General features: G+C 36.3%; 1 protein-coding gene across 9 annotated transcripts in view; it reads right to left on the bottom strand.

Annotated features, from left to right (window-relative positions):
* Positions 1–20,187, bottom strand: part of EXOC6 (exocyst complex component 6) — a 227,951-nt gene that overhangs the window by 48,408 nt on the left and 159,356 nt on the right. For all 9 annotated transcript variants that reach the window (XM_045438226.1, XM_045438227.1, XM_045438232.1 and 6 more), the window contains one exon: positions 8,708–8,849. In XM_045438226.1, coding sequence (XP_045294182.1) covers positions 8,708–8,849 — 142 coding nt within the window. The remainder of the gene's footprint in view (positions 1–8,707; positions 8,850–20,187) is intronic.

Raw genomic sequence — 20,187 nt, 5'->3', positions numbered from 1 at the left:
TCTGCATCTCAATCTAGGATATATCTTGGAAATTATCAATTTCAAATCTTATATTTTATAGGAAAAATTGAGGCCTCTTGATTGTCAGTTTGTTCAAAGTCACTTGCCCAAAAAGAGCCAGGACTGGAACCATGGTCTCAACTTTCTGACATATATTCAGACCATCTTAAGGCTGATTTGAAAGAATTTTTAAAAAAATTCTATGTAAGGGGGCACCTGGCTGGTTCACTAGTGGAGCATGTGTCTCTTGATCTTGGGTTATAGGTTCAAGCCCCATGTTGGGTGTAGAGATTACTTAAAAAGTAAAATCTTAAAAAAAAAAAAAAAGTTCTATATAAGTTCATATAATTCTGCATTCCTGAACCCAGACTTTAAAAAAAATTTTTTTCAATGTTTATTTATTTGTGAGAGAGAGAGACGGAGCACGAGCAGGGGAAGGGCAGAGAGAAAGGGAGACACAGAATCTGAAGCAGGCTCCAGGCTCTGAGCTGTCAGCACAGAGCTGGACACGGCTCGAACCCACGAACCGTGAGATCATGACCTGAGCCGAAGTCGGACACTTAAGCGACGGAGTCACCCAGGTACCCAACAGGCATTTTATCAAGTTTTGCCTAGTATGGGTTAAAAAAGAAAACAATCCAAAAGGGTAGTAAAAATAACCCCATAAGAATATATATTGTTTTCATAGAGATTTTCTTTTTTTTAATGTTTATTTTTGAAAGGGAGGGAGGGAGGGAGAGAAAGAGAGGGAGGGAGAGGGGAGAGGGAGAGAGTGAGAGAGGGAGAGAGAGAGAGAGAGAGAGAGAGAGAGAGAGAGAGAGAAGGGTAGAGAGAGAGGGGGAACAGAGAATCCCAAGCAGGCTCCACATGGTCAGTGCAGAGCCCTATGTGGGGCTTGAACTCACCAACTGTGGGATCAATGACCTGAGCCGAAATCAAGTGTCAGACACAACCAACTGAGCTACCCAGATGTCCCATCCATAAGAATATATTAAAGAAACTTTAACTCTTTAGCTCAGAACAGATAAGAGTTAAAGGGTTAAACATACTCATAAAATATGTTAAGAACTTTTATAAATGATTAGTTACATCTGTATCAACAACTTAAATGGTCTTGAGTTAAAGCATAGCATATCAGTTGGCCTTAACTTTTTGACAACAAAGGCAGAACTTTAAGAGACAAATGTAAATTATAGAGACTTCTTGATTTGTTAATTTGTTTATTTATCAACAAATAATGCTGTGAACATAGCATTCTGCAAGGTGCCTACAACTAAAAATTCTATGTTGAATCTAACGATCTATCCTGGATGTTAAATCTCTCCTCTTCTCTCTCTGCCTCTCCTCCTCTCCCTCTCTCTTTCTCTCCCTTTTCACACCTGTCCTCAGTATCCAAATCATGACATGCATTCTCTAGGTCTCTTCCACTGTGTGATTCTAACCATCTTAATCATATCAAATTATACCTTTACCCACTCAACAATTTTATGTATTTCCTCCTCCTAAAGGTCTGGAGTCTACCCTTTTCTCTTCATCCCCACTGCCCAAAGTCAAGCTCTTTTTATCTGTCACGCAAAAAAGTTCTATAGTCTTTTACCAGGTTTTCCTACTTGCATTATCTCATTTCAGTTCAATTTCCACATGACATAGAGTTAACTTTCAATAATAGATTTTATCACATCATAGTCCTGATTAAAAAGCTTCCATAACTCTCCACTGCTTATTAAATAAAGTCCAAGCATTCAGGAGTCTAACTTTTTTCAGCCATATCTTCTAACGCTTTCATCATGCATCTTGTAGTCTAGTCACACAAGACTGTTTGAAGAGTCCCTAAGTGTTCTCTCACCACAGTGTTTTTGTCTATGCCATTCCCTCTGCTCAGAATGCCCTTCCCTGCTTTTTTTTTTTTTTTTTTTAATTTTTTTTTTTTAACGTTTATTTATTTTTGAGACAGAGAGAGACAGAGCATGAACGGGGCAGGGGCAGAGAGAGAGGGAGACACAGAATCGGAAACAGGCTCCAGGCTCTGAGCCATCAGCCCAGAGCCCGACGCGGGGCTCGAACTCACGGACCGCGAGATCGCGACCCGAGCTGAAGTCGGACGCTTAACCGACTGTGCCACCCAGGCGCCCCTGCCCTACCCTGCTTTTAATGAAATCTTACTCATCCTTTAAGACCCAGTTCAAATTTCACTTCTATCACGGTCAATCTTTTCAACCCCATGGAGTGAAGAATTGCTCCCTTTCTACTACAATGTATATTTATGTGAAGAATTGTTATTAAAAAATAACTGTTGGGGCGCCTGGGTGGCTCAGTCGGTTAAGCATCCGACTTCAGCTCAGGTCATGATCTCACGGTCCGTGAGTTCGAGCCCCGCATCGGGCTCTGTGCTGACGGCTCAGAGCCTGGAGCCTGTTTCAGATTCTGTGTCTCCCTCTCTCTCTGCCCCACCCCTGTTCATGCTCTGTCTCTCTCTGTCTCAAAAATAAATAAACGTTAAAAAAAAAACACTGTTGGGGCGCCTGGGTGGCGCAGTCGGTTAAGCGTCCGACTTCAGCCAGGTCACGATCTCGCGGTCCGGGAGTTCGAGCCCCGCGTCAGGCTCTGGGCTGATGGCTCAGAGCCTGGAGCCTGTTTCCGATTCTGTGTCTCCCTCTCTCTCTGCTCCTCCCCCGTTCATGCTCTGTCTCTCTCTGTCCCAAAAATAAATAAACGTTGAAAAAAAAAAAATGTTATGTCCTATTGTAGTTATTTACGTGTCTGTCTCCTCCCAACCAACCAGACTGAGATCTTTGAAGCTTCATTCATCCTGGATTTCCCAGTACATAACGGGTAATAGGTTCTCACTAAACATTTAAAAAAATGAATCTTCTTATAAATCAGTTGACTTTACATGGGAAAAAAGTCAGATACAGATTGAAATTTTAGTGCAAGCCAGTTTAATTCACAAATATGTGTGTCACAAGGAATACTAGAAAAAATTGTTTAAAACAGTAAGTGAGCACAAAGATCACTGAGAAGTCTTTCACCACCAGAAAAACAAAACAAAACAAACAAAAACTAAAAGCATATGGTTGAATGATGACAGAAACTAAATTATTTCCATCCTCCTACTTCCCCAGCTTCAGTGAGATGTCCAGTGGTTTCTACCAGCAGACTAACACTCTGAGGCCTAGGAAATATAATGTGTTCACAAAGTAATGATGATGGAAAAATAAACACTCTGTTTTCTGATCAAACCCAATTAAAGGAAACTCTAATTCAGAATAAAGACCATTTTGATGCTTATATTTCATGCTCACCTCCTATTGCTTAAATTCTTTGATGTAAGCCTCAAGTTGCCCAGGATCTCTAGTGGTTCATGGTCTCTAATTCCTGATCCCTACTACCTGAATTCCTTGGACTCTGGATTTCTTGCTAGTATAACACAGAGTGTAAGATTTTATGTTAATCTCAAGAACCAGTCACTGTCTTTTAAGTAACAATTTCTGAGCATCTTGAAGAGAAAGTAATTACTATGAGTCTATATGGATTTATGAAGAATCGTAGTAGTATCATTTTCTTCTTTTAAAGGGTAGATTGATTGAGAAGAAAAATCCAAAGGTCGTTATTATCCCTATATGCAAGGTATCTGACAAACTTGCTCATTACTTTGAGCAAAACCATGAGTTAGGTTCAATTAGGGAATTAGTAACTGGCTGAAAAAAACCTCTTAAGATACTCATAAAATTCTGAATAATGGAAACAAGTCAATATGAAGGGCAGGTCCATATAATGTGGTACTCAAATTTTACTGTGCATCAAAATCACCTAAGAGTCCTATTTAAGGAGAAACTGCTGGGTCTGGTGCCCAGAGTTCCCAATTCAGCAGGTGGGACCCAAGAATTCACATTTCTAACAAGTTCTCAGGTTCTCACCTGGGGATCAGGTTCTGAGAACCACTAATGTACTGTAGCTCATGACATAGTTATATGGTTTTGTTCAACATTTGGCTAGTAGCCTCGTTAAATACATAAAAAGCATGATTACAAATCTGTGGATGATATTAAATTTTGATATAAACAGATCTCAATAGGTTAGTTGTGGGGCAAATCTTAAAATTTAATAGGGATAACTTTAAAATCCCAAAACAAGTATAGGATAAGAAAACAGAGCTTAATAATCTCCCTCCCTCAAGAGCCAAAGCACAAGAGACTCTTAAAAACTGAGAACAAGCTGAGGGTTGATGGGGGGTGGGAGGGAGAGGAGGGTGGGTGATGGGTATTGAGGAGGGCACCTTTTGGGATGAGCACTGGGTGTTGTATGGAAACCAATTTGACAACAAATTTCATACATTGAAAAAAAATAATCTCCCTCCCCCCCTCTCTCAAGTGCGCACACACACACACACACACACACACACACACGCACGCATATAAAGAGAGGAAGAGAACGATACAGAGGTTTTAGAAGACTACAGCTTCAACAATAGAAGAGTATACTCTGGCAACCAAAATAGGTAATCGTATTTTAGGTTTTATTAATAAAGTACAGATTATGGCACAATGTATTTGATAGTCCAACTGCAGATTATACTGGTTCTCCCACAACTGGGTATCTCTGTAGTCAACTTTGGGTACCAGACATGAAACAGAAGGTAGTCAAACCAGTTTGTTCAAAGAAGATGTTTGGATCTAAAATGGTCTTACATGAGAACAGTAAGAGGAAATGTTGATGTCTGGCCTTCAGAAGATTTAGAAGGATGGAAGAGCAGTTTTCATATAATGGTCTTGTGGCTGAGGATTTGTTTTTTCTCTGTATGACCCTAGGCAGAACTGCCACATACAGACTGTATCGGACTGCTTACTACATACGGGTGTCCAGCTGAGGAGAGGAGAGGGGAGGAAGGGAAGGGCTTCACATTTCACTTGATAAGCCATGTGCCTTGGTGGGGGTTGAGTCCAGCTGGGAAAGGGGTGAACTTTTTCTAGTTCATATAAAAGGGACAACTCTAGCGGACCTTTTCCTTATAGTAGGGATCCCACTTCTAATTTGCACAAAGGCAGTGGTGACAGTAGCCAAGGTAGAACTAGCTCCATTAAGAGAAGTTGAGAGAAAGGGATTTCACCTCACTTTAAGAAACTGATAGAGTGATTGTATTATACGGAAACACATTTTCTGAAGAGTAGTTAATCCCCCAAACTGGATGTTCAAGGACTAGCTGGACAACTTCTTGGCAGGGTTATTTAGAGAGGATTTCAAGGTAGAGGAGTACGTGTATCTTTATTACCAAGTGAGTGGTGAAACTCCATGATCGTTTGGCTTTTAGGATTCTACATTTGAACTATCTGTCTATCTTCTTTCTGATCCATACCCCAATTGATTCCTATGGTATCCAGATCCCTTCTCTTCACAAATCTATGATGCATTCTAGCCTTCCTCCTATCTAGCCAAATCCCTCTCCCCTTCTGCCTGCCCCAGTATGTAGAAAGCATACACACTGCATTCATACTGAAAACAAACCTTTTATCTTATCTTTTTTAAACTGTTTATTTATTTTGAGAGAGAGAGAGAGAGCGCGCGCGCGAGCGCATGAGCAGGGAGGGGCAGACAGAGAGGGAGAGACAGAATCCGAAGCAAGCTTGGCCCTGTCAGCACAGAGCCTGATGCAGGCTCAGTTTAATGAACCATGAGATCATGACCTGAGTCAAAATCAAGAATGGAACGCTGAACTGACTGAGCCACTCAGGTACCCCTAAACTGTGTATTTAAAAAAACTGCTTTCTGGAGTGCCTGGCTGGCTCAGTCGGTACAGCATGCAACTCTCGGTCTCCAGGTTGTGGGTTTGTGCCCTACGCTGAGTGTAGACATTACTTAAAAATAAAATCTTAAATTAAAAAAAAAGAAAAGAAAAACAAGAAAAAGAAAATACTGCTTTCTTCCAGGTTTAAAAAAACAAAACTACTACTTGAAATGAAAACTTAATTCTCTTAATATATTCATTAGAAAAAAAGCTGTTTCATTTTTAAGTGATTTGTGAAGCAGTCACTAAAAGTCATGATAGGGGGTACAGAAAGTCTTTTACGCCAGAAAGAGAGTGGAAAATGTAATGTTGGTTTATATTTGTTCCGTGAGTACTAAATGTATGATACTGTATTAAATAATGATTAAGTAATACATGATAAGTATTAAGGAGCAGTGCCAACCATAGGCATAATCTTAAAGAAAGCTGAATTATCTTGGGTGGTTTGTCTTTGAATTCTGGTCTCTCCCTTTCCATATCTATAGAGTCTGAACCTTGGCCCCCATCAGGCTGGGGGTTACCCTTCTTATATTTGAACTCAGATTTCCTGAGTTATACCTCATACTTAGGATTCTTCTTGGTCTCTTCCAAGAGAACAGTGCTTTAAGAAAATATCAACAGAGGCACCTGGGTGGCTCAGCTCAGGTGAATGTCCGACTTCGGCTCAGATCATGATTTCGAGGTTTGTGTTCGAGCCCCGTGCCGGGCTCTGTGCTGACAGCTCAGAGCCTGGAGCCTGTTTCGGATCTGTATCTCCCTCTCTCTCTCTCTGCCTCTCCCCTGCTTGCACTCTGTCTCTCTCTCAAAAATAAATAAACTTAAAAAAAAATAAAAAAGAAGAAGAAAATATCAACATAAGAAGTTAACTGAAGGTAGAAACTATCCTATAGAAAGCAGAGAGGCACAGATTTGGGGGTTTATGTACCTTTCGGTAAGTAGAGCCAGGCTAGCCTTTTATGAAGAGGGAAGAGAACACAAGATCTAGATACCTAAAGATGCCTAGCCAAACAGTAATTTCCATTTCTGAACAAAAAACCTCAGAAGACATAACCAAATGCCAATAAAGGGTTGAACCACCCAATTATTCTGAATCCACATTCAAGATCTAATAACACAAAATGCCTAAAGCAATATTTACGTAAGATATTTACACATGTAATGTCACACTGGAATGATAACCTAAGATAACTTTTACAGAACTTCAAAAAAAAAAACCAGTTTCAAACTACTTGTAGAATGGAATAACAATTACTTTGAGCTTAGAAACTTGGGGGAAAAAGTGTTTTTAATAAATATTTTTAAAATACAATATAAAAATATACATATTTTTTATTGTTTTAAATGTTTATATACTTACTTTTGAGAGAGAGAGGAGGGAGGGAGGGAGCAGGGGAGGGGCAGAGAGAGGGAGACAGAGAATCCTAAGCTGGCTGTGTGCTGTCAGCATGGAGCCCAAAGTAGGTCTAGAACTCACAAACTGTGAGATCATGACCTGAGCCGAAATAGTCAGATGCTTAACCAACTGAGCCACCCAGGCATCCCTAAATACCATTTTTAAAATGATAGTTTTATTTTGAGAAAGATATATAATAAAGGTTTTCTAACTAGAGAAAATAGAAATGCTTTTTAGGAAAAGAAAATGAATGCTTCTCTTCCCTAAGGAAAAACTAATTTCCTTTTCCTTTGTGAATAAGCATCTCTCTTTTTTTTTTTTGAAGGGAATAGGTGCATTTTAAAAAAACTTTGGACTTATTTTTTTGTGCTGATCTTGATCAAACAGCTTACATGATTATTCTTTTTAATATTAATTATGTTTTTCTTAGCAGAATGCCTTATACAGTGGGCAAATATTCAATAATTGTTGAAAAAAGTCATTCTTGCTTCAGCTGCAAACTGCTGATCAACATCAGCAAATTATTGCAAAATTTGCCTCAGACAAATATTTTATAATCCTTCTTGTGCCCCACTGACTTCCAATTTATCAACAGTGGTGCCTGGCTGAATTGTCAACCAGAGATTTTCATTATTTAATCAGTGTACCATTCATTTGAAAGCAATGTTTGAAAATTGCTCTGTATACTTACATTCTTTATTTAAGGTTATAATTTAAGGTGATAGAACACACATCCAGAAGCATATATAAACAAGGCTAATAACCAAACAGCACATCTCGTTTTGAAGCAGACTGGCTAATGTCAACATTAGATTATAGAATCTGCTCACCTCTTGCCTACAGAAAACAGTGAAAAACAATGGCAAAGGTAAAATTTTAAAAAATTGGGGGGGAAATGAGAACCGAATATTCAGAATATAAAAGAAGCTACATTTGGAATGTGGGGTCCTAAGATTATCTTTCCAGCAATTACCTAAAAAGCTACCTATCAGGGTGCCTGGGTGGCTCAGTCAGTTAAGCATCTGACTTTGGCTAAGGTCGCGATCTCATGGTTCCTGGGTTGGAGCTTGCTTGGGATTCTCTCTCTCTTTCCCTCTCTCTGCCCCTCCCCAATTCGTGCTTTCTCTCTTTCTCAAAATAAATAAATTTAAAACAAAAACAAAAACAAAAACTGCCTACCGATAAAGTAAGAATGACAAACTTAGAATGATTTCATTCATTTATGACCAATGTTAGGAGTGTCCTGGCAAGAATGACCAGAAAAAGGACTGAGGAGGAAAATGAATCATTTTTCAATTATCCCAGTCTGTACTGCCACTTCAGTGCTTTCTAGATAGAGCTCTAGAGGCCCTAAACTGAAGCTGAGGTATTTTTCTCTTTCTGGAAAGAAGTCACTTCTAAGGCTGCTGAAAATCTCACTGATCCAGGCCTTTTCCCTCTTTTCTGAATTATCCTTCTATATACCATTTTTTTCATATAATTTAAATATAGATTCCTAGAAATGCATGAGATTTAACCAGTAAGGTACTTACATTCACACTGTATGACATCTAAGTTAAACTGCTGAACGGCTCCCATGCTTATCTGTTTTAACTCACTGTCCAATAGCATCTGCATTAAGGATGTTGACAGATGCTGGCAGGCTGACATGCAAGCAGTCTGGGCAACTTTCCCCTGTTTAAAACAAATACCAAAAACAAAACATAAATAAGCAAATACGTAAACACAGAAATACACCATAAAGTATCAGAAAAATTATATACCTGACATTCTTTTTGTTGTCTTTTAGGGGGTACAACAGTGATTATTGGCCTTTCTATTTCTGTATTCTGAGTGGCTATGCTTTTAGCACAGGAATTAAAATTAATCTTGTTTACTTGTCCTCCTCAGGACATAAATATCATTGAAGTTCTAACTGCACTCAGGAAAATTAAAAGACAGGTAAAAAACACATGAATTATTATTTTAGACCTCTTGAAATGTCTCAAGTATTTTTAAAAATAAACATTAAAATATGACAAGTTATCGTACTGACAGAACATTTTATTCATATAATGCTTTTTAAGCTTCCCTTCATATAATTAAAGCCAGAATAAAGGTAGTTAATAAACAATATAATTTCCTATTTAAACTGTGCCTAAAATTCAAAATATACTTTCAATCTTAAATCCTTACTTCTAATCAGAACATGAATTTGTAGCATAGCTTCAATTAGCTCAAGGGGCTTACCTACCAACATGATTTCAAAATCATCTACAGACCTAAATTTAGTTTTAAAATCATCTGATAATTTAGAAATATATGGTTAAGTAAACTACAAATATTTGTGGTTTTGTTTCACATTTGTATCATTATAAAATATTTTCTACCATAATAGCTCCTAAAAACTACAGAAATTTTCCCTGATAGCCTTAATTAAGGCTACATGTTTCATCTCTAGATTACAAAGCTAAATCACATTACATCACTTTTAGTATAAATTGCTTCTTTAGACAGATTTCAATTAAAAGCTTAAAATAAATTACTATAAAGACTCTGTCCTGTATAGTTTTCCTGTCTAATACTGCTCCTAGTATTTCTGTCTTCAACCTACAACGATGTGATTTGGTGATGGACTAACTCCTGTGATAGGATTCAAAGATCCATGAATATGGTCAGAAATAATGACTTTTGGAAAATGTGCCATGTTTTGCCTCATCTGCATTAATAAATATTTACTCAGTGCTATTTGATAATTATTCTTTTCCTACTTTCACAAAGGCTAATCAAGTCATGAAAAAATCTCCTGAACATAAATGCTTCACTAAATTAGTACATAAATGTTTTACACAGTTGATCTGTCAGGGAAGTAAGAAAGAACATAAATATATTTTTAAGATATTTATTAGAACATTTGTTCATTAAACTACACATTTAAAGTCAGGCTAGAAACAAGGCAATCTTTTTGAGTAAGTCTTTAGCATCTAGACACTATGCAGTGAAAAACTGTATCTAAAATGGAATCTCAATTTCTCAATCAAAAACGTAGAGATAAAAGCCAATGCAAACAATATATTTGACAGATACTGATGAACTGCCAAAAAGGAATGTAACAAACAATGCAAAACCCAGCATGCTTCAAGATCCCCCAAACCCAAGAGGAATTAGTCTGGGAGGCATGCAGCTCCATTCCCCAAGCACCATAATATCAATATGAATGGGAGGGGGACAAAAACATAGAAAGAGGAGCAATCAATGGCATGTAATTTAATTATCATGTAACAGGCTTGACAATACTTAACAGGAATGTAATTTTGACCCAATGGAACAACTACTGCATTTTAGTTTCATGTACTTCTCCATCCAGTCAGCTCCATGTTCTACTTATGTTGCCTCTATAATATACTAACTGCAAAACAGATTAATAAATTGCCCCCCTAAATTACTATTATATTCATTTCATAAGTAAACACACTGTACAAGGTAAGTGGTATAATTTTAAAGTGATACTTAAAATTCAACATGGGTTCTGACGGTACAAATGACTATATAATAATAGTACTGGAGCCAAAAATGATGGTAAGAGTACAGAAATACAGGCAGCTATTCCATAAACTTAGTGGAAATAGGTAACAAACACACACACACACACACACACACACACACACACACGCACGTGCGTGCTAATTTAACTTTTTGTTTAAACAACATACGTAATAATAAAACCCTAATACTAAATTTCTTCTGATTAAACATATTAAATACAGGCTTATTGTTCTCAAAGATACAAGATTAAAGTATTTGTAAAATATTTTATAAATCTTCAAATGAAGTAAGTTCTTTTTATAGCCCCAAATTAAAGTTAATATAAAAGGTTTGGATTCTGTAAGTATTATAACAGTTCTATAAGATTATACATTAAAAAAAATGTTTAATCCCTAACCATAAAATGTGCACAAATATTCATAAATTTCCATTTATTACTTACATTTAGAGAGAAAATGTTTAATGTTCCAAATATTTACACACCCAAAAAATACCTATGGCAATTCATTTCTGATGTAGCCCTTGTACATTTGGCATAAACAAAACACCCCTTTCTGAACATTACTATTGTTTTTATTATTGACATTCTTATAATATTATCATTTTCTAGAACAAAAATAATCTAAGTACTTTTGCAATGAACGATCTTTAAAAACTAACCTGTTTCATTAGAGATGCTCTGTTTTTTAACAAACAAAACCAAAATAATAAATTTCAAGCACCTAGAAATTTCTGCTGCCCTCATCTGAAAAATTAATTGCAACTATTATTAACATTTTCTTTCTCTTTAACACAAAGTTCAACAAGTAAGTAAAAACACCTGCCAAACTTTTAAAGGTAACTACTTTTTTACCCTCCTCTAACATTTTGCTGAAAAACAACTTGCAAAGAGAGAAAACCCTTAGACAAACTTCTTATATTTCAAAGGAACTTGTAAAAGAGAATCTGCTGACATATTAGATCCTTTTTGCATTACCCAAAAGCTTTTCTTCTAAGAACAATTGTGGTAAGGAGACATTTGGCTCCTAGGAAATTCCCAAAGGGTCAACCATATGCATCCTTCCATGGCACCTTCACAGCGCTGCTTTCTAGATCCATGTCTCAAAAGCAGCTTTCATCATTTACTTGTGTGTCAGTCAATATGATTTATGGACTGCATTCAACAAAGTCAAAGCATATAGAATGAGAAATATGACTACAATCTGCTAATTTGTTTTGTATTGAGCCACTTAAGAGTCAAAGACCTGATGTCAGACTGAGACCAGCAACACAATTAACCAGTCGGTGACAGATTCATCCATCCTCCCTGCCAGGCTGTGCCAATCAAAGACAGCATGAGGCGACATTTGGTGAAATCAGTAAGAAAACTCATTCTCTAGGCAACCTATGTGAGACCTTGATTGACACTTTTTGAATTTAGTTTGTGGAACACAGCCACTCTTTACCCAATAGTCCCTCACTGCAAGCTGTGAAATAAGGCTTTTAATGCCAATCACAGGAACAATAAACCACAAACCACCAACCCTCAGTTTAAAAGGAATCAAGAAAACACATCTGTTTGTATGTCAAGCCAAATTTCTAAAATAATTTACTATTATAGATTAGGCTAAAGATACTCCATTTCCTTTGAAACACCGCAAAATGACATGGTAACAAAAATACAACACATTTTATTAGATTATGGCTCAAAACTGTTTTGGTTTCAAAGTAATGTTTTGATAGATCTACTCTGATATAATAATAGGAGAAATGTAGAATACTTAAAAACTAATTTGACACATTTAAATTTTCATTTGAAGTTTTCATTTCTGTCTCACCATTCTCTTATTTCAAAGATCTAATAAAAAAAGAAAGGTTTGATTTCAACAGTAATTATTTGAAAGCATTTTTCAATGCTGCTTTCATTCTCTCTCAACTACATGTAACATAAAAATGTGCTCTTGAAATCACAACCATTCTTTCTGTATTGGTCTCCCTTCCTTAAAGATCCCAGGAGAATCCATTTTACTCTATTTATATTCCCACAAAAGGTCAACTTTGCACAATAAACTACTTTTTTATTTAAGTAAAAAGAAATATATAGACTAAAAAATATTGTGCATTGCATTTATTGTTCTTTAAATTGATAACAGGTTTTGTTTTAAAAGGTTACATAACTCTTGTCAGAAAAAAATGGAAAACTGAAGTAAAATCATGGTCAATTTGAATATTAACTCTAACACTGACAACAGAACTTATTAACTAATTCTGATTCTGTACGGCTTTTTACAATTATTTAAGTTATTAATTTTTTAAGTTGTTTAAATTAAAGCAGTAAAATATTGCCATATTATTCTAAATCACTGCCTCTCTGTTTGCTGCATAAATTTCAGTTGAGACTGTGAAATAGTCTTTTCAAAGGAAAGGCAAAAGAGAAAGGGAAGTATTGATGAATTGGTCAGTCTCCCAAAGAGCCACAATGCATAGCCTTTTTAAAAACTAACAGACTAAAAGAGTGAAGTCTTTCATCAAATGTGAAGTAAACACTAAAATTAGAAATAAATTCCTAATTGAAATATGAGAAAATATGTCTAGTTGAAAAGTAGACATTTTAACTTAAGAAATTTATTATTCTTCCATTTTATATAAGAACCACTAAAGTTTTACTATATAAAACTACATCTTGCTCATATGTAAAGAATGTATTAAATAAATCATGAAAAAACATACCTAAAACATTAGAATACATGAAAATTTCCCCAAGATGACTTCACAAATGCACAAAGATTCTTCTAGCTCCTAAAATAGGCTTCTGTCTGAACACTGTAATACTGACATATAGAACACTGAAATGTCTCAGATTCCCAATAATACAGAATGGGTGAGTTAGAAAGGCTTAAATATCAAGATGAATTCCTTCAGTGAGTTTTAATAACTTTATAACACTATCTTGAAGACAGAAATTTGAGATTATGCCAAAAACATTCATAGGTCTATCAAAATATACTCAACTCTAAACACCTCCAACATTCTCCAAAATACCTCTTTGACACCTCTATAGTCTTCTCATACCCTTTCTATCTCCCCCTAAAGTAGCTCTAGCCCCAGAAGAGTTGGTTCTCACATCAGTTAACCATAATCCCATAGTGAAGTAGGAATTCCCATTCTCCCTTTTCTGACTTTTCTCCTCCTAACAATTCCCAATCATAAGGATAGGAGACTGTAACATAAATGCTTGCTCTTGGGAACACACACATACACACACATACACACATAGAGATTAAATAGAACACAATCATTTTAAAGTTGGGGGAAAAAATTCCGCAAACTGGGAAAACTTTAGGATAGCTGTAATACATGGCTATTTCTCTTTCATTCAAAACTTCCTATAGGGCTCATCAAACTTTGGTGGCCTTTTATTATTTTATGTTTTTAACATTTTTTCATTTTTGAGAGACAGAGAGAGACAGAGCATGAGTGGGGAGGGGTAGAGAGAGAGAGTGACACACACACACACACACACACACACACACACACACACACACACACACACAGAAACCAAAGCAGGCTCCAGGCTCTGAGCTGTCATCACAGAGCCCGACGCAGGGCTCAAACTCGTGGACCGCGAGATCATGACCTGAATTGGACGCTTAACCGACTGAACCACCCAGGCGCCCCTAATTTAAAAAAAAAAAAATCTTCTGAGCATGGCCTTAGATGATATGCAATATCTTGATTTTTAACTTTCTGTAAATATCATCGTTGATGTCATGACATCTTCCAACTCATTCTATCTTTAATAGGTAGAAAGAGAATGCAAAGGCAAACAGAGCAGTAACAGTCCAGAAAAGGTCAAGGTTTTGAAGAAATGCCTCTGCTTCCAAGCAATTGATAATATCAGAAATCAAGATAAAATGGTGAAAGCTGCATGCACTTTTGCCCAGACTAGCAAGAAGAGGAAACTAGTTTATGCTGTGTGGGAGCTGACAGGGATTATTTCTAACTCTTAAGCCTACTTGATAATAACAAATTGGGCAGTTAAGCATACGTTTAAGTAGGGAAACAATAAAATATTAAGGCTCTATAACTTTTCTCACTTGGCAACTGTAAGGAAAGGGAAGTTAAAGATGCACTGTAATTTTCCCTGTGAAGACTGGGTACTATGACTAAGCCACAGAATTTAAGAGTGAAACAATGAAGCATCCCAGGAACTGTTTTAGTAACAGCTCTGTGATAGCAGAGCCATATCTTCATTTCTTTACATAAGCACCCAGCTCAGAGTATAAGGGCTATTTAATCATTAAAATGTACTAGTCTGTAATCCCAATACAATTTAAAATTTGCAAAGAAGTTGCCAGAATCACTAACACGTTAGACAATATAAGTTGTTTCCACATGGCCATTAGTAAAATGGAAAATGTCAGTCAAGCCAACTGACTCTCTCTTATTAACATATGTAGGTAGGTGGCTGACTATCATAAATGCAGCCACATATACACAAGGATAGCTGAGAGCAGACTTTTGTCATCCAAGGATTTAAATTTAGGTTTTGACCTTTTAAGAATCTGAGAGTCCAGTGCAAGTAGGGCTTAATTTGATGAGGCACACATTTGAATAATATGCTCTGTGAAACTGGGTATGGGTGGGGGTGGGGAGGGTGATAATCACTGGGAGACTGAATGCACTCAATGCAAAGTCCCAACCTTCGAACCCTGTGGCTTTGCTGTCTTCTGTTAGTTGACATGGAAACATAACTCTTGTTAAGGTCTACACTTTTCAGGTACATTTTATAGCACTTTCTGAAAGAAATTACATGGCATGGCAGTATTCTCAAATTTGAATATTCTCAAAGTTTTGGGGTATACTCATTCAGAACGTCAAGGGCTTTCTGAATAGGTAATTTCACTGGGCTAAGTCTTAGACTGTGGGAATGGGGTTGGGGTAGATACTGTCAGATTCGCTTCTAGTTGAGGAAGTACCTGGAAATGGATTTTTTAAAAGAGTAAGGGAAATGTATCAAGTGGAGGGAGGTTATATATTTAAAACAAGACAAAGTCTATACAAAGTGGGAGGGACTGATCAAGGTAAGTGATCACGTTAAGTTTTTTCTTGATTGTCATTTGCAAGACAATCTTGCAAATGACATTCAATGATACTCTGAGAGTATCTACAGTATGCCTTGCCAACTGCTCCCTTCTTGTTTCCAAAGAATTGACAGAGGCTTTTAATCTCAATGCTACCATCTAACACACTGATTTTCATAAGTAGAAAGATTTAAAACAACATGACAGCTTTCCTACAATACCTAAGGTCTCCTGAATGAAAGAAAAGGAAGTGATTAAAATGTTGCTGGCCCTCTGAATTCCTTCCCCATATGTAATATTCGTCTGCACATGCTCTTTTGGTGGGATTTTCCAAAGGCCAACCTCCTAACTTTTTGTATTACAGTAACTTACATACTCTTTCTATAAGTATGTATCAGCATCTTGGCCTGCTGAATTTTGTTACCTCTGACCTGCAAACATACTGTAAATATAAATGCACCAAAGCTGTTCCACCTTTCCCATCAGCTCTATCCTCATCCTTTTCCATTCTTGTTAGGCTCCATACAGGGAAGTAAAAAGAAAAGCAGGCTCTTTGGCACCACTAGATAGGGGCTCGCACAGGAAACCTCTGACTTCATCTTTCCCTATCGTCTCCTATGTTTCTCTTCAAGGGATCTGACCTCCTTTTTGCTGTCTTTATCTGCTCACGATAAAAACATAATTCTAACTCATACATTGTCTTATTTGCATATTTTATTCCTTTTTCTTCTTCCCTGATTTCAACTTTTATCCATTTAACTTTGGAGAACAAATAATCTTTTGTATTTTCCTTTCTATTGTGGAATACAAGTTAAAGGGGAAGATACCATTTGCATTCCTAGAACTTTACCATTGCTATCTGCAACAACTTAACTTTCTAAATGTGAATTCTCTGTTGTCATCTGGTAGTAAAACGGTCAGATATTGCATTTTCATTTGTTTTTAGTACTAAATCTTCCTGTTCAGAATGGCACTTTGCTCATAAAGCCAGCACCAATGATCTAGTCTATTTCATTGATAGTCATTAAAGAATAAAGTTATAGGATATTTGTAAGTGTGCATATGTATGATGCACATGCCTATACATACATTTAGTCTATGGGCTGAGAATAATCCATTCCAATTATTTCCATTTATATCTCACTGATCTGTTACTTATTGGTTAGGTCATGAGTTCTTTCCTAATCCACTAGCTTTCTACTAAATCTCTCATGCTGTTTCCTTCTAAACTAAAAGCCCTCTGTTACTATTACTTCTTCCAATTATGCCCTGAATCAAACTGCTATTTTCTAAACTTTTGACAGCAGAAATTATTTAAGTGTGCTATGTTATATACACACATAAGACTTACAACTTAATGCAATTCAATCTCTCACCAAGATTAGCCAGCATCAACTTAGTAAATACTTAAAAGGATTAAAGTTATAAAATTCAAGTACATTAATTTTCAACTAAAAAGCAAGATTCTCTTTTTCCCCAAATAACTTGTATTAGTGAAAATCATTTAACTATTTTATTACATTAACAAAAAGCCTAAGAAAAAATATAGTGGTGCCTAGCTGGTTCTGTCAGTGGAGCATATGACTCTTGATCTCGGGGTCATGAGTTTAAGCCCTACCTTGGGTGTAAAGATTACTTAAAAATATATGTATTAAAATAAAAAAGCTTAAAAAATATAAATTCCATTTGTAAGAGTGGGTTTTAATGGTTTTCAACTTTTTCATTTACATTCTTTCTCAAGGTTCTTTAATTCTCTCCAGTGAACTGATGACTGTCAATGGTTTGTTCTAGTTGATTTTGTGTACTTGGAATTAACTTATTACATAAAGTATGGAAATGGGTATCAAAAATGCCATTAGAATACCTCCTTTATCATCAGAGAAAGAATTATCTCATATTAAGTAACTTTTTCAAAACACTGGACATTCAAGTGTCACACCTTTTAAAATTTCTCATGCAAATTTATACAAAACTGACCCCAAAATCTATTGCTGACTTCTTAAATAGATGATAACAATTTGAGCATTTTGGATTTTTTTTTTTTTTTTTTTTTTTTTTTTTTGGATAACAGGGTTAGTATCACTTCTGAACATCACTTCTGTATTTTGAACATGTATATGACTTATCTGCAGGAAATCTGTTAGCAAGCTTAGTAAGTACTTAATTACTATAGCAAATGAAGAAAAAGTTGAAGTGAAAGCTTGAAGGTCTGTCCCTTCAATGGGATGAAGTACTTGTCTTTAGTGCTGGGAATTCACAACAGTTATTTTGGTGCTATCATGTCTTTTACTTTGTTTCAATCACTGCTCAACTTATAGGTGTGAAGAGAGTTGTAGTTTGAATTAATATGTTATTCTTTCATGGAGATGTGCAAGGAAAGAGTAAACATACAAATATTTCTAACCACTACTGAAACCACCTTTATCAAGTAACTTTTGTATAGACATTTTCAGAATTTTTGCCTATGAATAAGGGTACAAACTTTCTCTTCAAAACTAGAAAGTACTCTATATTTGACAAATAAATTCGATTCAAAAATTCTGATTTTGCAGTATGCTTTTTATATTCCTTATGTGTACAAGAAAATTGCTTTTACAACAGACCATTTCTTTACTATTTCTCTCATATTAATTTAAAAAATACTTATTAAGCACTTCCTCTGTGTAAAATATTGTTTAGGTGCTACAGAAGATATAATGAGTGGATAACAGTTCCTCACACAAAGGGATTAAATTCTAATAGCAGAAAGAAGGCGAGACTTCAAACAGCTATAGTACAGGACAAAATATAAACAGTACTGTAAAAGTGGGACAAAGTATCCACATAAGGTTAAATGGAATTAGCAAATGCTTCATGAAAGAGGTAGCATTAAAGATGCTTTTGGAAGAGATCCAGGAGTTTTACAATTATAAATGAAGCCAATGTAGAAAGTAAAAGACAGATCCAGGACACTGGATTTTCCACTTTGAATGCCCATATTGAGTAATGGTCAGAAATGTATCTGGAAAGAGGCTGAGATAATTCCTTTTTGTTAGCCTGTGAAATTTTTACTTTAGGTAAGCAAGAGACCTTGAAGCTTTTCAACAGGGAAATGTGATTAGACTGTACTCTAGAAAGAATAATCTAGTACAGGTATGTATGATGAACTGAAGTAAGGAGAAACTACTGGCAAAGACTAATTAGAAAATAATTACAATCATCAAAATTTGAATTTTGATAACAGGAATAGGAACAGAAAGGTTAGGAACATTTTAAATTTCTTTTTTTTTTTTTTTTTTTTTTTTCAACGTTTATTTTATTTTTGGGACAGAGAGAGACAGAGCATGAACGGGGGAGGGGCAGAGAGAGAGGGAGACACAGAATCGGAAACAGGCTCCAGGCTCCGAGCCATCAGCCCAGAGCCCGATGCGGGGCTCGAACTCACGGACCGCGAGATCGTGACCTGGCCGAAGTCGGACGCCCAACCGACTGCGCCACCCAGGCGCCCCTAAATTTCAAATGCTAGATGAGATTTTTTAAAGGTAAGAACTTTTAATATCTACACATTCAAAAAGTATTTATGAGTTCTTACTCTGGCCATTGAGAGCTCACAACTGGAGGTCAAAAGAAGAAACACAGCAAAACGCAAAATATGATGAAGCCATGAAAAAAGGTGAAAGCTAAGGCAATTCAGGGGAGCAATACTGGGTTTGTAGTGAAAAAGAAAAATGTGCACTTGGTCATGAATCATACTGCGTTATGCACTGAGATAGATTTCTACAAGTGGATTTTGGGATAAGGTCTGTAGAGAAAAAGCACTCAGGAAAAGCATAAACAGTCTTAAAAGCAGGTAATAATAACAGCTAGTATTTTTTGAGTGCTTATTATATGCCAAGTGCTTTTCTAAGTACTTTATGTATATTATCTCATTTAATCCTCACAAAAATCTATAGGGCATATACCCTTACAGCCCTCACTTTATAGATGAGGAAGATATCTACAAATTGTGCCCTGTCATGCATGGGATGACCACAGAGAGGTTTTCCAAAGCACTGCACTCACCACAGATGCAACCATAATACTAACTTTCACAATCAAGTCCCAGGGAATCCTCCTGTTTCACCAAAATAACTATTACCTTCAAATGTAGGTTTCCACAAAACTACAAACATATGAAAAATATTGACAAGATAATTAGAATTTACCATAGATAACCAGGCAGAGAAAAATAAGCCTGCAGGAGGTTCACTACTATCCAATTCACATGCTAGCTTTGGCTTGCATTTACTTACCGGCATGGCTGCATGATCATTGCTGTTAGTCTAAGAAGGAAGTCAGCCAGGAAATCAGATAAAAAAAGAAAATGTATTCCAATAGTAGCAGAGGCAGTGTTTAAAGTAACAAAATACACTACAAAACAAGCAAGCTGGCTCTGTGTGTTTGCT

This window comes from Leopardus geoffroyi, chromosome D2 (genome assembly GCF_018350155.1).
Source record: "Leopardus geoffroyi isolate Oge1 chromosome D2, O.geoffroyi_Oge1_pat1.0, whole genome shotgun sequence".
Lineage (NCBI taxonomy): Eukaryota > Metazoa > Chordata > Mammalia > Carnivora > Felidae > Leopardus > Leopardus geoffroyi.
This window is presented reverse-complemented; position numbering and strand designations above follow the sequence as displayed.